General features: G+C 51.9%; 1 protein-coding gene across 3 annotated transcripts in view; it reads right to left on the reverse strand.

Annotated features, from left to right (window-relative positions):
• The window catches only part of ASTN2 (astrotactin 2), a 360,643-nt gene that overhangs the window by 85,395 nt on the left and 258,494 nt on the right, over positions 1 to 16,754 (reverse strand). For all 3 annotated transcript variants that reach the window (XM_074846673.1, XM_074846674.1, XM_074846676.1), the window contains 2 exons: positions 7,616 to 7,749; positions 6,305 to 6,453 (listed from right to left, as the gene is read on the reverse strand). In XM_074846673.1, coding sequence (XP_074702774.1) covers positions 6,305 to 6,453; positions 7,616 to 7,749 — 283 coding nt within the window. The remainder of the gene's footprint in view (positions 1 to 6,304; positions 6,454 to 7,615; positions 7,750 to 16,754) is intronic.

The raw sequence follows: 16,754 nt of genomic DNA on the forward strand, positions 1-16,754 counted from the left end.
TATTGCTCCCAGGCTGATCACTAACCTTCCTGACCACCAGCATCGCTGTGCTGAGAGCAGAGGTCCGGTATCACAGCTAGGGAGAACAGAACTGCTCTCCTGAAACCAGTGGAGACTGTGGTCTCTTTTCCAAGTGTCAGTTTGTGATCCACCAGCTGCAGAGCCTACATCCCCTGGGTCAACTTACAAATCAAAAATCATCTATAAAATGACACCTATATTAATGACAGGTGCCATAGCTCTCTAGAGAGAGAGCTTGGCCTTCACAGGGCTTTAGAGAGGTCGTCAATACCATCACCCACACTCAGGATCATTAGCATCTTTAAGAACAACTGGATTAAACACTCACGCTTTAATATCCTCCACACTTTGTTGGCATGAATTAGAACTCTGGACATTCATGTATTTACCCAACTTCTGGCTGGACCTCAAGCTCCTACAGCTTCCTAAAGGCAGTGTCAACTCCTACTACTCTCTGTGGTGCCCAGCCTGTTTGGAAGTCAGGATTCTAAAAATGATTTTAAGGCATGTAACAAGAGTGTTGTATGGAGATTGCACTGACTCATTACTGACAGTATTTGTTCTGGCCAGAGAGTTTTTTCTCTTCTTCTTCCAGCCTATCACTGGTTTTCACATGACAGTAGCAGCACAGCTTGCACACAAGAGGGTGTACTGGAAGTGACAGTTGCCATAGCTATATCTATACAGCCCCGGCCATCCAGACACGTCAGAACGATGCTCTACAGAACAGAGTTAAGTTATAAATAAGATACTCTCAAGCCTCCATTCGGAGCACAACTTGCAAGCGTACAAAACACTAAGCCTTCTGGTTTGACCTCTTTTGCTTTCTTTTATAGACACGATGTGTATTCAAAGACTCCTCTGCAAAACAGCATTGCTCCAGAGAAGCCTGCAACGCCGGCGCGGTGATGCGCACAGGTTTTATATAACCATACCCTCAACTTCTGTACATCGTTCTACCCAGTCTATTCTCCAGACACCCTCCCCAGCGTACTGGCTAGCTCTTCTCCATGCCACAGTCCTGGCTATAGAGGGCCCTGGTATACTAGAGGACTCTGACCAAGCTGACAGATCTGCATCCTCCTGCTCGGAGGTCTACGTGATCTCCAACAAGCTCATTCAGCAGTCTGTGCTTCTGTTCTCCTCCTTTCTTTGAGGATTACAAGCTGTTCTGGATGAGGGCTACCTCTTCTTATAAACGTGATCACTGTCCAAAGAGACCTAGAAGCAGCCAGGATCCCTTGAGAAATAATAAAGCTTGGGAGTCTCTGCTTAGACCTCACCTGTCCTTCTGGGACATGGTATCTTGTGACCAATAGCAGCACTGCTGTATAAAAGCAAATGAGCAGTGTACCACTTTGTTGGATACTTCATTCAGCTAATACCACACAATATCCCCAACTACACTGACCCAGCTGTCGACACACATGGAACTGTAGAAGTGGTACCACAGAAAAAGGAGGAAACCACAGCGTAAGAGCCTACGCAGAACAGGACAGAAGGCGATGGGCTGGGGGAGAGGTAGAGCCTCACAATCCTTTTGCGATCCGCTAGCAGCAACACAGAGAAAGCAGCACATTGTGGCAATGTCGCATTTGCACTTGCTGTCATCCTCAACCATAGTGACAGCAAGTGACACTTCGTTTCTCTGCATCTTCCCAGTTCTACCCGCTTTGATACTGAAGCACAAGCAGGAGGAGATGGCTTCACACTCAAGGAGCACAGCAATTGCATGTGCTTTGCATGGGCACAGGGCTGACCACTGTGGTGGTGGGGAATGACTGGGAGGTGCTGCATGGAATGAGTGCAGGGCAAGGCACAAAGCTGGGGGGATCCAGGACCTGCACCCCTCTCTGCCTTCGGAGGCGAGTACCGTTCAACGCTGAGGGTCTTGTGCTTGTGACCTCAGGGAAGGCATTTTATATCTGTGTCTTATTTTTCTCCTCCATCTGCACAGCAAGGGAGAGCCCATTCCTACTGAGAGTGTGCAAGGTCTGACTTATCACCAGGAAAGTGCTTCAAGATACTCTCACAGCTCACATGCTCAAACCACCACCTCCCCAGGCCTCCTCACCGTCCCCTGTGCAGGTGTGTGGTGGCCACCCCTGAAGCCCCTCACAGATGTATGTTCAGAGACCCAGCAGCAGAGACATGGGCAGGAAGGGAAGAAAAATGCACCATGGAGACCAACGAGAAAGGGACCGAGAGGCTCCCAGAGCTACAAGGGATCACAACAGCAACACGACCACCACCCCAGGAGTGATGCAGCTCCCTGCCAAGCCCATGGACCCCAATTCATCACAAAGAGAAAGCCCAATCCTTTGTCCTCTCCCAGCCATTCCCAGACATTCTGCGCGTGAACTGCAAACACATTCAAAGCACTTTTTTATTTTTAAACTTTGCATTTTGCACACTCACAGCAGCTGCCCCAACCTGCACTGGCCCCCAGGTGGGTCCAACCTCCCAGGTGGGCCCCAGAGATGGTTCAGGTGGTGTTAAACCAGGCACAGGTCTGTCCCCACCCGAGGATTTCACCCTTCATCTTTCAGATGAGGCTTCCCACCTCATCTTCTCAGCTCCCAACCCTAAAATCAGGGCAAGGATCCTTCTGTCCTTCTACCCACTACAGGCTGGAGGACGCAGCGCTCCCCATGCAGGACCATCCCGGGCAGTGGGGCTTAGCTCGTTCAGGGGACCTTCTAAGCCAGGACCACCACAATAAGCAATGGTGATACCGCAGGTTCGCCACCCAGCACAGGCAGGGACATGGCCTGGCTACAGCAACCAGGACTGAAACATAAAAAGCACTTTGCGCCACAGTCATGTTATCCCCTTGTCCCTCCCCCTCATCCCCTTCGGAGCTTCTTAACTTCAGAAACCTTCCTCCAGAGGAGTGTTGGAGTGACAGAAAACATTTTCCAAGCCTAATATCAGTTCCAGATGTTCACAGCCATTTCAGTTTGTACCTCACCCTGTAAAACACATTTCTCCCTCTCCCTCTCTCAAGTGCAGCGCCTGCTTCATCCATGACATAATGCGCTGGCGGGCTCGGCCGCGCACACACACACACACATGCTCGTGCCCTCTTCGAGAGCCCCATGTTCAAACAAAGAGCATCACTCAACTACAAAGCTGTCGCACACATGGAGTTATGAGTAATTTCCACAAGTTTTAATAAACAGTTTGGGATGTAATTGCTCTCCGTCTTCTCTGCTGGCTCCTGAGTGGAGAGACGCTCACTCCCCACGCGCTGGTGTTGAAAGCGTGGTTTGTTTCGCACACAAGTTCACCTCCTATTAGCCTCAGATGGTCCAAAGGCTGTGTTTTTCTAAGCACCAGTAATAAGCCTCTTTAAAAAACATGTACAGCCGGGGGCAACCAGCCCATGCGAGCTCCCGGCTCCTTCCACCCCATCCCACAGCATCGCCGCCCCACGCAGAGCTCAGCAGGGAGCAGAGGAGATGCATACTAGACCAGCCTCAAACCTCCCTCCTGACTCTGCTCCAAGAAGAAGGGGAGCAAATATTTTCTGGCTCAAGGGAAAGACTACATATCCCAGTTGCAAAGCAAAGGGAAGGCCAAGGAGTTTTGCAAGGGTGAGAGACTGGAGGCTTTTGGGGGCAGGAGGAAGACAGAAGGCAGGTTAAGCAGGGGCCAGGAATGATCTAGCTTGTTGTGGGGCTGAAGAGCAGGTTGGCATAGCTCTAGCTCCAGCAAATGCCAGAAATCCCAAGAAATGGCTACAACTGCAATAAAACAAACAAAACTCCCCCTACAAGCACAAATAACCCACACATTTAAACTCAAGAGATTCAATGGATGAATGGCAGCAGCCTCAAGAGCCCTCAAACCTCCCAGCCCAGCACTGCCACACTCTGCAAACACCCACGGTGCACCTCCCAGCAATGGGAGCAACCTGCTCCTGCCTACCAGCAGCCACGAGACCGACAGGGAAGGAATATCTGCCAACATCCATCAAGAGTCACCCAAATTTCATATCCCACACCCCCATCCCAAAGCTTCCCCCTTCTGGGGTTGACATTGTTTTTGTGGCTGCTGCTCAGATGAGATGGAGATGGGCTGCAGCATGATGGGTGGGTGATGATGGTGAGGGGATACCCATGATAGAATTTTTGGCTGGGTGAAGCCTTTGAGAGCTGTAGCAGTCAGCATCGCTGCAAACCTATGCAAGGTATTTGCAAGAATCAAGTCATATGGCATTAGGGGCCTGCAGGGTAAGAAAGGAATGAAGGCAGGAATGTTGTTTGGTTATAAACAACATAGAAAAAAGGGAGAGATTTAGGATTGGCTTTTCTGTTTAACTGTTAATGGGGTCATTCTGTCCCGAACAGTGCCCCAGAGCAGGGAGAGGGGAGGGCAGCTCCCCACAATGAATTCAATCGCCTGTCAAACACATGGCAGTCATAAAAGGAAAATAATAATAATAATCTGTATTTCCTACTCTGTCTGCCAGGCAAAGATCCAGCCACTTCAAAGGAGAAACCCCATGCTTCCCTAGTCTGGTCTCACCTGACCAATGTGTGAGCAATCTGGAATCCCCATCCAAAACAAAGCCCCTCCTTTGGTGGCTTGTTTTCTTTCTCTGTTACTGGAGGGTGCCCCTCCAAGATAAAGAACAAGACTTCTTCCATGTTGGGAAAATAGAAACATAACCCAGGGGCCACGGCCACATCGGGCAGCTCTGGAAATGGATGCTGGCAAGGTGTAGGAGAAAGCTCCTGTGGGACAGGACTGCTTTATGAGCCAGGAACCAGAGCTCCTTCTCACCGGGGTCTCCACAAACAGCCAGGGCCCCCCAGGATGTGGGGCTCTGGCTCTCTCTGATAGAAGTCCAGCTCTTATAGGACAAAAATTTTGGATATGGTGGTAAGAGAGGCTGCAGAAGCAGAATTGACAGGCCTGAGATGAACAGAGAGGGTGAAAACTTCCCTGTGGCCATGAGCTGGAGCAGTTTGCTCTGTGGCAGCTCATGGCAGCAGAGGGCTTGGCTCAGAGGGTCTTACAAAATTAGTGAGGAGAAGAAAAAAGCCACCACCCCAAGCTGAGAGAGCTTCTAACAAGACCTAAGGACTGTCTGTGTGCAACTTCCTATCTTGCTCTGAATGACCTTCCTGAGACTGCCCTCCCGACAGGGAAACACAGATAAACGTTTTGCCAGGGTGTCTGGGAAGCCCCTGTAAGACTGCATGAGCACAGCCAGGTTCCCCCTCCGCTGTCAGCCCCATCCCCACCTCCAATTTGGTCCCTTGTCCTCGCAGGCAGTCCGGACATGCACACCTCGCATAAGCTGACCAGGTCCCACCTTAAAACAAATGAGGTTTTTAATCACCCAAAGCAGTAGCTGTTGCAGAGCTTTGCTCCAATGACAGGTGGAAACCTTCTTCCCATGTTCCCTTATCTATGGGGGGGCTGAAATTAGGTACAGTCGGCATCTGGGGGAAGGAGCCTTCACACAAAGGTAAATCTCTGCTTTGGTCAACAACACTGGCTGCCCCTGACATGTCAAATGAGCTTCTTTAACAAAATACATCTAAAAACCCTAAGGAAAAAGCAGAAGGAGGTTTTTCCTGGCTTTCCATGCAGCAGTAGCATCACTCAAGGTCTCAAGTGCTGTCAAACGCCCTCCTTTACACCCCTCCACCTTGCTCAGCAGCTCCTGGAGCATGGCTTAAATTGCTGACAAAGCCTTTGCAAGGCACAGAGCGCTCAGTCCAAGCCTGATCTGGGAACCAAACTCCAACCCAGGGAAGTTTCAGGTTCCCCTGGAGAAGTTTTGGGCTGCTTAAATGATCTTCTTAAATATTGCAGGCTTCGAGTTACTTTGATAGGTGGGCAAGGCAACTTTAAGTGACCTTTCAAAGGCTGGCATGCAATGCAGTACTCACTGGAACAGACCAGTAAAGCCCTTGAGTTGTTGAGGGCTGACCTTCCTTCCACACCCACCATCCTGCAGCATTTCAGACTGATCAGATCAAACAGTAGCTTCAGTCAGAGACTCCAACACACCTCTCCTACCCAAAAAGTGCAAATCATTTCCTTCTGCCACACTGCGTTTTTGTACTTCCCCTTCCCCTCAAATACCCATGTCTACAGAAGTCTTCAGAAACCTCTCCTGAATGGAGCAGGTTTGATACTTCATCTAGCACGTTGGCTCTATGCACCATTCTCCACAAAGCAGCAGCTCCCAGCCAGCCAGGGCACAGGATGCATCACCGTGCACTCTCTGCACCAAGAGGATCCTGCCCTCAGCAGCCGCACCTACCTGTGTAGAGGTCCGTGTCCGTGTACTCATCCACCTTCTTGTGCTGCAGGACATAGTCAGACACCTTTGTCCCGATGGCAGGCTGCACATCCAGCCACTCCAGAGAGACCACGGTGCTGGAGGGCTCCACGTTGGGGGAGAGCCGCAGGCTGGGCAGGAGACAGGACAGAAACCAAATAAGACATCAGCTCCCTTTCTGGGGAGGAATCCACCTCTACAAGCAGCACAACCCCAGGCAGGGCTCACACTCATACCCAGATATGTGCACTCAGACCCACAAGGACAGGGGACACAAGGGGAGAGCAGGTAGGTGAGCATGGAAGAACTTCCAGTTGAAAATCAGTTGGGTGCAGCCTACTGCAATGTTTGTCCTTACCTCCCTCTGCTCCTGCAAAAGCCTGGGTCATGCAACCACAACCACACAACGCCAAATATCCCATCTAAAGGGGCCTTCTTCTCCTGGGAGAACTGAGCTTCGGCAGCCCCACAGGAACCAAGGACCAGCTGCCCAGGAGCAACAGAGAAAAGAAGGATCCAGCTTAGCCTTCATGCAACCCAGTGGGGTTGTCTACAGAAGGGGAGGGTCTGGTCTGCATCACCAGCAAGCAAAGGCATGGGACGGGGAGAAGGGGCAGATGTGGCTGTGAATTTACCCAGCTCCAAATGAGCAAGGCTCTGATGAGTGTGAGCGCAAGTCAAAGCAGGGCAGCTGCGCAGGAGCTCCTGCCCGGATCAGGGACCCCGTGGGTAGAGGTGAAGGCAGAGCAGCCTTGTGCTCCTGGCCATGCTAGTGCAAAGGCGTCTGCTCTCTTTGCACCAGGGTAAATGACAACACAAAATACAGGGCTATAGAGAGTCTGGCTCCAAACATACAAGCGTGTTTGTTGAACTCAGGATGGGAAATTAATCCTCTATGAGGATATTGGCTCACTAAGAAGGTGTTCTGCTCCTTGTGGCTCTCTGGAGCCAGTCTTCCTGCTTTCTCAGCTAATTCCCCATCAGTTTGCTCCTGATTTGCTCTTGCTCTGACAAGTCACAATGAATTGCACCATAATTCCATTTCTTTCAGCATTTGAAATCCCATTCTACAAGCCCGTGCTAATCAGGTGATGAAAATCTGTAAGGAAACCTTCCAGGGCCACAGCCGGAGCCAGGATATCCTACAGGCATCAGTCACACAGTGAGGAGTGCTGGACTGCAGCCCCGGGGCTCGAAGGTGAGAGGAAGGAGATGCCCATGGGCTGAGCCTGTGGGAAAGGGGCTGGTGCCAGGGGGCCGTGACCCGTGGGAGGGGCTCACACTGATACGTACACAGGCGGAGGGAGAGGGCTGCAGTTCGGGAGTCCGTTCTCATCGAAGGCGTTGAGGTCACACCTGCACCAGTCTTCAATAACATCGCCTTTCCCCGAGCACCAGTATGAGCTCATCAGGGCTCCCTTGAAAGCCTGACATGAGAACAAAAAGCGTGAACATTTGTGCTAAAAGACTCAGTGAAATCCAGCCAGTGGCTTGGCCCCACAGTGTTGAGCATCAGAGGGGCGTGTGCACAGAGCCCTGGGATTGGGAAATACAGGGATGTCCTCCCCAGCTCAGCCACGGACTCTCTGCATGGCCCTGGGCAAGTCCCTTCACCTCCCTGTGCTTTAGCTCCTGCATGTTGAGCGATGCTGGTTCATCCCTGGGTGCTCTTCTGGTGTGGGAATGGGGAGTGTTTGCACAATCCTACAGAGGGGATCTCCTGGGGTGGGGGACTGAGCTGCCTGCAGAAACACACACACAGGCCTGTTTGCGACACTGGAAATCATACATAGGGTACCTCTACACGGCTGCTGTGCACTCTGAAACTCTTCCACGTTCCCATTCCGTGCCTGTTTCTATCCCCACTAAGACTAAAGTAATTCCTACATCCCCAACAACAGAGACCACTTCCATTCTTCTCATAGGTTTGTTATTCATATGAGCTGCCCTCCTGCAAGGAAATTGCTGCTTTATTCATTTGCATAATGAATACTCACAAGCCAAACAGCAGTATATGGAAGAAAAAAATAAAAACCTGTAAAATACTTGCAGGGTGTCCCCAGCCAGGCAGTGTCCCCTCTGCAGGCTGTCCCCAGCATGACCAGGAGCCCTCCTGACCACTCCTAATGATGCCAATGGATCCCCAGAATAACTGCTGTTCGTCTGCTGGGGTCTGAGGCTGAAACACTTTGAATTCCCAAAGCCTTCGGTTCTAACCCCATGGTGTCTTCCCTGGGCTCAACCCGCAGTTCAGGCTACTCAGGGTTGGTCCCCATGCTGCAGGACGGGGCACCCCTCGCTCTGTACCCTGCTGCAGTTCAGACTGCATGGATTTATGGTGGTTTCTCCTGCTATCCTTTGCCTGTTATACCTAACTAAACCTCCAGCTTGGAAGACAGCATCTCTCCCTGCACACATATACAGCCAATATTCAACCCAACCCTGTGAAGCCACAACGCCCTGCTAGAATAATCATAACACGAAAACTTCTTCCACTAAAACAAACCTCTTTGTAATGCTTTTGACCTTTTAAAAGGCACATTTTGGGGTTGAAATGCTTCACGGGTCCTCATCCACGTACAGCAGCCTCGCTGCCAGCCTCCGCGCAGCCCAGCTCACAGCAGCACTATTCCGCCCATTCAAAGCCGCCTGCGGATGCCTGGCCCCAGCGATACCGCCCGAGCTGCCAGGTTACGCCTTAAAGATAAAAACGTGCCCTTTGAGGAGGACAGGGATGGCTCCAGTGGCTGCGGCATTTAGCAGAAAACTCTAGGAAAAGCGCCATCCCGGGGAGGTTTCTGAAAAGAGAAGGTATAAATAGAGCCTGACGTCAGGGCTCCCATTGTCCGGGGTTTTTTTGCTCTCCCCAAACACCCCGAGCACCTTTAACAGGCGCCTCGAGGCTCTCGCGTCTGAAACATTTTCTGCTTCCAGGCATTTATAAAGTGGGACTGTTCCAGAAGGGAAAAAAAAAAAAAAAAAAGAAAAAAAGAAAAAAAAGAGGAAGGAAAAAACATGTGAAAGAGAGAAAATGTGATATTATTTTACTTTGGTTTTTAGAATGTAATTGAAGCACGGGGCTGGAAAGGGCATCACAAAGTAACTGGTGAGCAGGGAAGACAGAGAGGAGTTTATCTGACACATGGATAAGTGGGTGCAGATACACTTCTGTAGAGAGCAGCATGTCTGTGCAGGATAGAAACAGAAAATGATGCACATAGATGGATGGTGAAGCATGTGCTCTCTGTAGGAAGCAGGACAAGTAGGTATGTTGTGGGTACACACGTGCACAGACATGCACTGTGGGCAAAGACAGATGTTGGGTGACCCCTGGAAGAGCTGCACTGTCACATCAATGGCACCTCTCTGCTGTCACCCTGTCCCCAGCCCTGACCCCAGAGCTCTGTACACTCCCTCCCTAGTCCCTAACCCGGCTCCTCCCTGCGCATCCCCAGCCCAGGGAAGAAATCCCACTCACACCACCCGTGCCCTTTAGCCAAATCCAATAGCCAATTCCTTCCTTCTATTTTCTTTTTTCTGCTGGTAAGTGCAAGGCTGGATGAGCAATCCCCTCTGCTCTGCCTGCCCAGCCTCGCATACATTTTAATTAGATCCTGCAGGTACCCAGCCGTCATCTGCCTTGTGTCAACCTTCACACAAACGAGGTTAGCTAATCGATGCGTCCTTCAATTGCGCTCATTAAGGCGAGCGCACCTACGCACACTAACTGGGTTACTGAGAGCACGGCTAGCCCTCAGTGCTGGCTGCTGCCTGCCTCCCATCTCCAGGAGCCAGCTGACATCAGGGCCAGGCTGGGGGTGGCCAGGCAACCAGGACTCACCTTCCCTTGCTTTCCAGCAGGATTTTGAGCTAGTGGTTTCCAGGATTTTCCCATCAATGCCAGGGAGTGTGTGTTGAAAGGGTGAAGAAGTGGCAAGAGCGAACTCATGGGGGGAAATGGGTAAGATCATGCAGAAAGTGATGAAGCTCCCCACAGGAAGATGTTCACCATCACTTTGGGAGGCTCCACACCCTCTGTGGAGACACCAGCCTGCTCTGAGGGACACACAGTTGCTCCACAGAAAGTTCAGGACAAACGGAGGGTCTCCGTGAGCTTTGAGGACTCTGTGGTCCTCCCAGCCCTGAAGCCAGATACAGCTTTTGCTGTAGTTCACACACAGCCCACTCCCCCTTCCCTCGCCTCCCCCAGACTGCTCCAGGTCCTGGCAGAGATCAGCAGTTGAAGTCACCTTTCCTTGCAAAGCTTTAGCCAGCCCATCCTCAAAGGCACGCTGCAGGCACATGCTCCTCACAGGTGGAAACCACGGGAAAACCTCTCCTTCCCTTTTGCCTTCTGACAGCATAGCCCAGGAGGTACGGGACTGCTCACACAAACCCAGGGGAACAGCAGATGCCACCGAAACCAGGAGCCCAACGGCACAGGAAGATCAAGATCAAAAGCTGCAGCAAAGGTGCTGAGACCTGTCCCATGGGCAGCTGCAGCCCTTGGGAGAGCTGCAGGTGGGAATGCACAAGGACCTCCCTGGTCTGTGATGGCTGAGGACCACCTTTCCCTCCTGCCCAGGAGCAGGCACCTCCACATCTCCTGTCCTTCCCTCCTGCAATGCTCGGAAATGTGCAGCAAACTCCTCCCTGCCAGAAGACACCACGTCCAACAAGAAGACCATCTCCAACATGAATATCTCCACATCGGACGCTTTGCCATTGTGGTCACGCCAAGCTACTGAGCTGGGAAAACTCAACCAGCTCTGCAAGCCGGGGATGGCAGAGTCGCCCCCGACGCGTCGTCCTGCGCTTGCCAACCACTCCCCGGGATCTCAACGCCCCTCTGTGCCCTAAGGCAATTTTATCTTTCATTTAAAAGTATCCAAATTGTATTGTTTCCCTGTGAGTCAGCCCATTTAGTTTATGTCCTTCAGTGCCAGAGGGGAAATTTATGAGATGAGAAACTGGCTCGAAACGTTTATTTTCTAGATGACGAGTCATGCCATTAGATATATAGCATTATGAATCATAGGAACAGCATCTAATTTGCTCTTAAAGGTATAATAGGTCTGACTCCCCACACCCATACACACACATATATTGGATTGATAGTTCCCCCATAGGATGGCTAGTTCATTTGTTTTGACACAAGCAAGACTTACAGGACCATAAAGTCCCATCTTACCATAAGTTAAGCCTATTCATAAAAAAATATTAGGGAAACGAATGATCAGCTAAGCACATTTATCCTACACTCAATTGCATATGGATCTTTCTCCTGTTGTTATTTGTGCTCAGGGGGAGGCCATTTGGCCCCATTTTATAGCTTAGACACTCTGCAACAGAATATAGAAGAACATTTCCTTTGTCCTCTGTCAGACCTGGCTGATGGAGGGAGAAGCATTAAGTTATTTCTGACCGTGGGTTTTCTGTTGACATCCCTGGAGAGGTAAATTGTAGGACATGAAGAAACCTTTCGTATCAGCATTTGCAGGACTCAGCACACACCACAGGGGCTGGTGTTTCCAGACAGGGTACTGGAAAGGACATGTGTTGGGTGCTTATCTGTGAACATCTGGTCTTCTCCATGGCTGACAGGGATATGAAAATCTGGCTCAATTGTTTCTGAGTCTAGGTGTCTTTGTGGTTGGTATGCACACCTCAGTTTCTGGAAAAATTAAAAAGGAAATACAGGGAGACAAAAAAACCACCACAAATGAGCATGCAGGCTGGACAGAGATGTGCTGGAGATAGTGGAGATGATCTAGAAGCTAGGAATTTGGTACATTTTGGGTTTTGCACTGGTTTCCCTGGTCTTTGTTGGCTTGTTTGATCTTCTCAATGTAAAAGGAAAGGAAGAAGAGTGGAAGCAGGCTGGGTCATGCCAGCAGACAGGCTCAGTCCCAAGTCCAGGGACACAGCAGTCAAGGGAGACATTCTGTCCCTTCCTATCTGCAGAATGAAGATGGTTCCTGCACATCATCACCACCTTCCCTCGTGGGCAGGCAGGAGGCAGAGGGCTGCCTGGTGAGGTGCAGCCCTGTTCTGCTCACCAGCAAATCCGGTCACCCAGTGATGCCACCCCATACAGTGCCTGACACAACAGGGCCACTGACCGGAGCTCCCACAGACTGCTGTGCTCCAAGCAGTCTGTAGATAGCAACAGCAATAATGACATCAAGGGAAAGAAGACTGTGGGATGCAGGCTCAAGAAGGGGTTTCACAGTCTGAATGGGATGCTACCATGATGACAGGGTGGCCGGAGGAAAAGCTTTCCATGCCAGTGCTGTTCACAGGAGATAAATGCTGTTCCTTAAGTCTAGACATCTCTGGGAGGAGGGGAGGGAAAAAAAATAGAGGGGGAGGAAAACTAAGGATTTCCCAGGCCAGAGACTCTTTCCAGGATCATGCAGTTCGCGTCTGAAAGTCTGCTCCAGGTTCACAGCAAAGGAGGATGAAGTTTCCCTACTGCTGTTGGCAGGTGATCTCATCTTGTGCTGCTCACACCCTCCCTGCCTCCGGCTGCCTGTCCCTGGGGAGCAGGATCACCAGCACTTCATCCTGGGAAGGCACATCAGCGGTTTGCCGGAAAGGTCAGGGTGCTGGAAGGGACCCAGGGTGGGCAGCATCCTGGTTTCTGTTATTTATGGGATCTGAGGGAGCAGCAGAGGACACTGTAAAACCTGGCAGCAGGGGAAATAAAAGACTTCACGCTGCAGTGAGAGTCCCGTCCTGGGGAGCCGGCTCCGTTTTCACACCTCGGCTACAAAGCTCCCCATTATAGCACGATCAGGGCGGTTACAATGCGGCTATTCTTCCCCTGGTAACGCGAGTCGGATGTGGGCTAGAGCTGCAGCAGGATGCTCAAGTGCACCAGGAGGAGGACAAGAGCCAATTAGCAGATATTAAAACAAAGCAAAACCAAACAAAAAACCCCGCTCCCCAGACCAAAACAAAAAATTCACCTCAACAATACAAACACTGTCTCCACTAGCCCTGCCTCCCTTTCAGTTTTGGCGATGGAAAAAGAAATCCCTGGCACCAGCCCTCCACTCCTTCAGAGGCTGCTCTATGGAAGCTGCCTATGTGCAGGGAGGATCGTTGTCCTCCAGTGGCTCTGCTATAGGGTGCTATAGGGGGGCCAAAGTGAGCCCATGGCCTCGGGGAGGCCTCTCACCCTGTCCCCATAGCATCCTGCAAAACCTCACCCTCCTCCTGCCAGGCCCAGGCGGGCAGAGGACATCAGGAGAACCAGGCCTGAGATACAGGGCAATGGGAAGGGCCCAGGTATCTGCCCTCCTGAATGGGATTCGAGGAGTACGGCCAAACTCTTCCCTGAGAAATTAGTCCAGATTTGACTTCTCCAGCCTCTGCCTCAATTCCTCTGTCCCTCCCCCTCAGGTTCATGTTTCCCCTAGTCCTGCTCAAGTCTAGGACCAATCTCCTCCAGTCATGTTTCTGGCCTTCACTTACAGAGGTTTGCTTCCCTACGGGCTGAACCGGGATGGCCGCATGGGCAATGTTTACCCAGTGGAGTCAAGGGCTCCTCTCCAAGGCACAATCATGATTTCAAAGCCAGTAGCAGAGCCCAGACAATGCCCGACAAGGCAATCTCCTGCTGCGGGACCACGGGGTCTCAGGGCAACAGTGTTGGGCTCCTGGAGCACCGGATTTCTCAGGTGTGCTCTTTTTCATCTGCCCTGCCCTTTGAGGGCAATGTCAACACCAAAGTGGGGGGGTCACAGCGCTAGTGATACACTTGGATACTCCAGCTCCTTGCCCAGGGGCTGGAGAGCTGCAACGGTGAGCCCAGACCACATAAACAAGGGTGGACTCCCCACTGCCCTGACAGACAGGCAGCGATGGAGGTATGATGAACGTGTTTCACCCCATTGTGGGCCCTTTAGACCATCTATCCTGGTAATTCAGGGTTGGTAAAAATGCGTAGAAGGGCTCCAAGTATACAGTCAGGGCATGGCTCCATCACACTGTGCCTTAAAACAGTGAGTGAGAGACAACCTTGACCCCCGAAACCTGAACCACCATCAAAACCAGCTACACTTTGCACTTCTGCTGAAATACAGCCATCAGAGCAAGCAAGCAGCAAGGGCATGGAGATCAGCTGGACCCAGGAGGAAAAGCAACACCAGTTTGTGCAGCTCCCTCTGAAACTGCCACCACCACTTTGCCATCATCTGTGCAAGCAGCTAGCCCCCTCCAGGGGGAGGAAGGACACATGTTCCATCATCTTCAGGGCGAGCTGAGAGTAAGAAGTTTGAAGCATGGAGGATGGGACAATGAAAAAGGTGTTTTCCCCTCTCTTTGTCCCAGCTTGCCTTCTGGTCCGTGATAACTCATCTGCCTGTCTGGCTGGGCTCGGGCAGTCTTTGGAGCCAGCGCAGCACTCCCCTGGGACACGAGCATGGCACACTCACTGCCTGCAGCTCCCCTGGTCCTCACTCCCAGCACCCTGGCCAAGGCCACCCTGGAGACATTGAAGTGGTCAGTGGTGGCCATCCTCTGCTCAGCAAGAGATGGCTCCATGGGGCCAGTGGGTGCTCGCAGGCAAGGGGTGGGAAGGAGCGATGGGGAATTTTACTACAACCTCAAGAGCTGCTGTCCCAGGCGGTGACCCAGTGGGGGCTCTGCAGGTGCCCAGCGTGCAGCACTTTTGGCACAAGCACACCGTGGTCCATGCACAGACAGTGAAGCAGCTCTCACCGAGGGACCTGCCAAGGTCCCAGCCACACGCCGGGCTCCTGCCAAGGCCGATGGGGTGGGCAGTGCGGGGACGTGCCCCCCAGCAAGCCTCCACACCGCAGGTTGGGTCATGTGTGCTGCAGGGAGGCCGTGGCTGCAGGCAAATGCTGAGAGAACTCAATTTTTGAATTAAATCAAGGTCCTAGGGGTCTTCTAAAAATCCAGGCTCCACATCCATTTGTCTCCTTAAATACAAACAACAGGGGTTTGAGTCCATTTCCCACCAGGAGCGAGATTGATCTCTCCTGCCTCCCTTCTCCGCACCCCCCTCACCACACCACCCTCTAAGCACTTCTGCAGCTGGCGGAGCTGCTCTGCGGGAGCGGCTCTGTGTTTGTTTCGGGTTGCGGGGGGGGGGGAAAGGAACAGACCACAAGCAGGAGGGACTACACTGCTGAACACATCTGCCTCTTTCTTCCCCACCGCTGGCCACAGCTGCCCTGAGGCTCTGGCCACGCACACGTGCATCTCTGTCAAAGGTGCTCCAGGGTGCACTGAATCTTCCAGGTCTCGGTGCCACGCTCCAGGCTGGTGCTGTCACTGGGAGGGATGGGGGACACAGGGCATCCCCGCTCCTCCTGGTGCCTCTCAGGGTGAGCTGCTTGGCTTGCCTTCCTGCAGCCCAGCCACAGGATATGGAGGTTTGTAGAATATGCAAAGTTGGGGTCTCACTCTCTCAGCCCGTGCCTCTTGGTGGACTCCAGGGTTATGCTGGGCAGTAAGAAGTATGTTGCCCATCCCATGGGGTGAGGGCAGGCAGCACTGTGTTGAATGTGGAGGAGGAAGGCCAGTACAGCCTGGCACTCTGGCTGGGGTGATGTCCAGCTCTCATCTTTCTCGGCTCCAGGATGTTCGCTAGAGGGAAATCAGCCAGGGTCACCACCATGTCTTTCTTCTCTCCCATCACATGCACCCAATAGCATCCTGCCCTCGAGGTGTCAGGGGCAATTTGCCACATCGGATAGAAGTTGGGCCTGGTCAGCCACTGACACTGGTGGAGGTTTCTTCCACAGTTCTCTAGTGGAGAATGTCCTCCAGCTTCATCTGGACATGGCAACAGAAGGACCGCTCTGGTGTCTGCGCTGCTGCAGAGCCCAAGTGAAGCAGAAGAGAGATAGGGGCAGACGGCGTCAACCAAAACATAATGCAGATTCCAGAAGTCACTGCCAAGGTCATAGCTTCTCTGTCTCTTTACATCCTTTGAACTCATGTCATGAGCATTTAGAGTGAAGAGCAATGGAACTATGGACCTACTTGGACTAATTTAATCTCACCAGCTGGCCAGGACTGGTGGAGAGAGGACTCCAGCACTGCCTCTGTTCTAGCAAGCAGTCCTTACTCTGTGAAACCTTCCACCCACAGCCACATCAGCCATGACAGCTATGAAATAGCCACTCAACAAAGCCCTTCAAAAGGTGCTTAGACTTTCAAGCACAGCGCTGCCAAAGTCCCCAGCCAGGCTGCAGCTATCAGTGACTGTGCAAGTTCTCTGATCAACGCTGTTGAACCACAGGGGGAAATAGAAACACCTCCTAGCAGGGGCTCAATCCATAGTTTTCATTGCATGCAAGAAGGAAAAGAGGGGCCATCAATAACTGGCAGTGCCCTGATACGCTGCTCTTCCCTGTGGCTGGGAGCAAGAGCGATGCTTGAGAAGGACTGGGGA

Source organism: Strix aluco, chromosome 20, assembly GCF_031877795.1.
Source record: "Strix aluco isolate bStrAlu1 chromosome 20, bStrAlu1.hap1, whole genome shotgun sequence".
In the NCBI taxonomy this organism is placed as follows: Eukaryota; Metazoa; Chordata; class Aves; order Strigiformes; family Strigidae; genus Strix; species Strix aluco.